Here is a 2,180-nt window from a genome sequence, read left to right as displayed (position 1 = left end):
TACTCGGCTCTTGTGAGGCCCCATCTGGAGTCCTGTGTCCAGGTGTGGAGCCCTCAGTACAAGAAAGACATTGAGATTTTGGAAAGGGTGCAGAGGAGGGCGACTGAGATGAGCAGGGGGCTGGAGCAGCTCCTCTATGAGGACAGGCTGAGGGAGTTGGGCTTGTTCAGCCTGGAGAAGAGAAGGCTGCGGGGTGACCTCATTGCAGCCTATCAATACCTGAAGGGAACCTACACCCAGGAGGGGAGTAAACTCTTCCAAAGGGCTGACAACAGCAGGACTAGGGGAAATGGATCCAAGTTGAGGGAGGGAAGATTGAGGTTGGATGTTAGGGGGAAGTTCTATACAAGGAGAGTGGTTAGGCCCTGGAACGGGCTGCCCAGGGAGGTTGTGGATGCCCCGTCCTTGGATGTGTTTAAGGCCAGGTTGGACGGGGTCCTGGGCAACCTGATCTGAATGTGTGTGTTTGGTGGCCCTGCTAGGCAGGGGGGTTGGAACTACATGATCCTTGAGGTCCCTTCCAACCCGGGTGATTCTGTGATTCTGTGATCCTGTAAGATTACGCTTTGACAACCTTAGGAGGCTTCTCTAAACGTTCTCTTGGTTTTACCCTCCTGACTGGCTTAATTCTGTACTGGCAGCTGTTGTGAAGCACTGGTGCTTGACGTGGACTTTGTGTGAAGCCATCTGGGGGAACCTGAAGGAGCTGGAGGCCAGCCTGGAGGAGCCCAGCGATTACGTGCTGGCCCTGGAGCGCAGGAGGGCTTTCTCTCGCTGGCTGTCAGAGACCGCAGCGGCACGGATTGATGAGGAGGTTGCTTTGACCCAGCACCACAACCGTGTGGAGGCTGTGTTCAGCTGCCTCACAGGGAGGAGGATTGGAGAGGCTTGCAGGCTGGCACAGCAGGCAGGTAAGATGCTTGCATTCCTTGTTCTCAAAGGGAGGAGGCAGGGGGGAGAGACGTAAAGAGAACTTTGGCACTGAGAGCTCGTGGTGAGTAACGGGGCATTCTGGTGCTGAAGGTGGGAGATGGATTAAGGCACAGTCTGCCTTGCCTGCTTGCTGCTCGTGCAAGCGTAGAGTCCACAGCATGGTTGGGTTGGAAGGACCCTCAAAGCCCCAAATCTGGGCAAGTTCCCCCCAGATCTGCCCAGGGTCCCATCCACGGCCTCAAGCATCTCCAGCAACAGAGCAAATGCAGTCATATTTACACTGCTTTACTGTCAGTTCTTCTAGAGGTAGGAAGCGATGCTGTTTTGCATTGGAAACATTCTTTTTGCATAGGATGTCCTCTGGATAGTATCCTCTTCAGTATTTTTAATTGAGCTTAGAATCACAGAACGGTTTGGGTTGAAGGGAGCTCAAGGATCACGAAGCTCCAACCCCCCACCAATGCAGGGCCACCAACCTCCCCATCTCACAGCAGCCCAGGCTGCCCAGGGCCCCATCCAACCTGGCCTCCAACACCTGCAGGGATGGACGGGGCATCACAGCCTCTCTGGGCAGCTGTTCCAGCACCTCACCACTCTCTCTCTAAACAACTTCCCCCTGACATCCAACCTCCAGCTGCCCTCCCTCAACTCCAAACCACTTCCCCTCATCCTGCTGTTATCTCCCCTTTCCAAGAGTTGAGCTTCTTTGAAGCTGCTTACATTTGATTTAAAAGCTTATTTTCAGACCTTAATGGCTACTTTCATCCTGACCCTTTATGTCCCCTCAAGTCTTCAAACTTCTCCATTCATTTGACCTTGTTTGAGAGGTCAGTCCTTCTGATTCCTTTGTATTCCACCAGTCCCATTTTATTTGATATGTAGTTCATAAGGAACCAGATAGTTGAACAGCTGTAAGCTGAGCAAAAAGGTTTTGCGGTTCACAAGCAGGCAACAGATGTCAGTGTGTTTCCTAACGTGCTGCTGTCTCTTCTTCCAGGCAACCACCGGCTTGCCCTGCTCCTCTCCCAGCTGGTGGGCAGCCAGCCCACACGGGACCTGCTCACCATGCAGCTGGTGGACTGGCACAGGCTGCAGGCAGACTGCTTCATCCCAGAGGATCGCCTGCGCATCTTCGCTCTGCTGGCTGGGAAGCCTGTATGTTGTTGTAATTGTTTTGTCCTTCAGTCACAGACCATAGAGTGGTTTGGGTGGAAGGGAGCTCAAGGATCACGAAGCTCCAACCCCCC

General features: G+C 53.5%; 1 protein-coding gene across 1 annotated transcript in view; it reads left to right on the top strand.

The window, feature by feature from the left end:
• Nucleotides 1–2,151, top strand: part of LOC122170400 (nuclear pore complex protein Nup98-Nup96-like) — a gene marked incomplete at its 3' end in the record, with an annotated part of 9,174 nt that extends 7,023 nt beyond the window's left edge. The window contains exons 6-7 of the mRNA XM_042837196.1: nt 642–911; nt 1,931–2,151. Coding sequence (XP_042693130.1) covers nt 642–911; nt 1,931–2,151 — 491 coding nt within the window. The remainder of the gene's footprint in view (nt 1–641; nt 912–1,930) is intronic.
• Between the last annotated feature and the right edge of the window lie 29 nt (nt 2,152–2,180).

This window comes from Centrocercus urophasianus, unplaced genomic scaffold (assembly GCF_019232065.1).
Source record: "Centrocercus urophasianus isolate 14NV4802_14NV808 unplaced genomic scaffold, USGS_Curo_1.0 seq_694, whole genome shotgun sequence".
Classification (NCBI taxonomy): Eukaryota; Metazoa; Chordata; class Aves; order Galliformes; family Phasianidae; genus Centrocercus; species Centrocercus urophasianus.
Note: the sequence above shows the minus strand (reverse complement) of the source record. Positions and strands in the feature narration are given on the sequence as shown.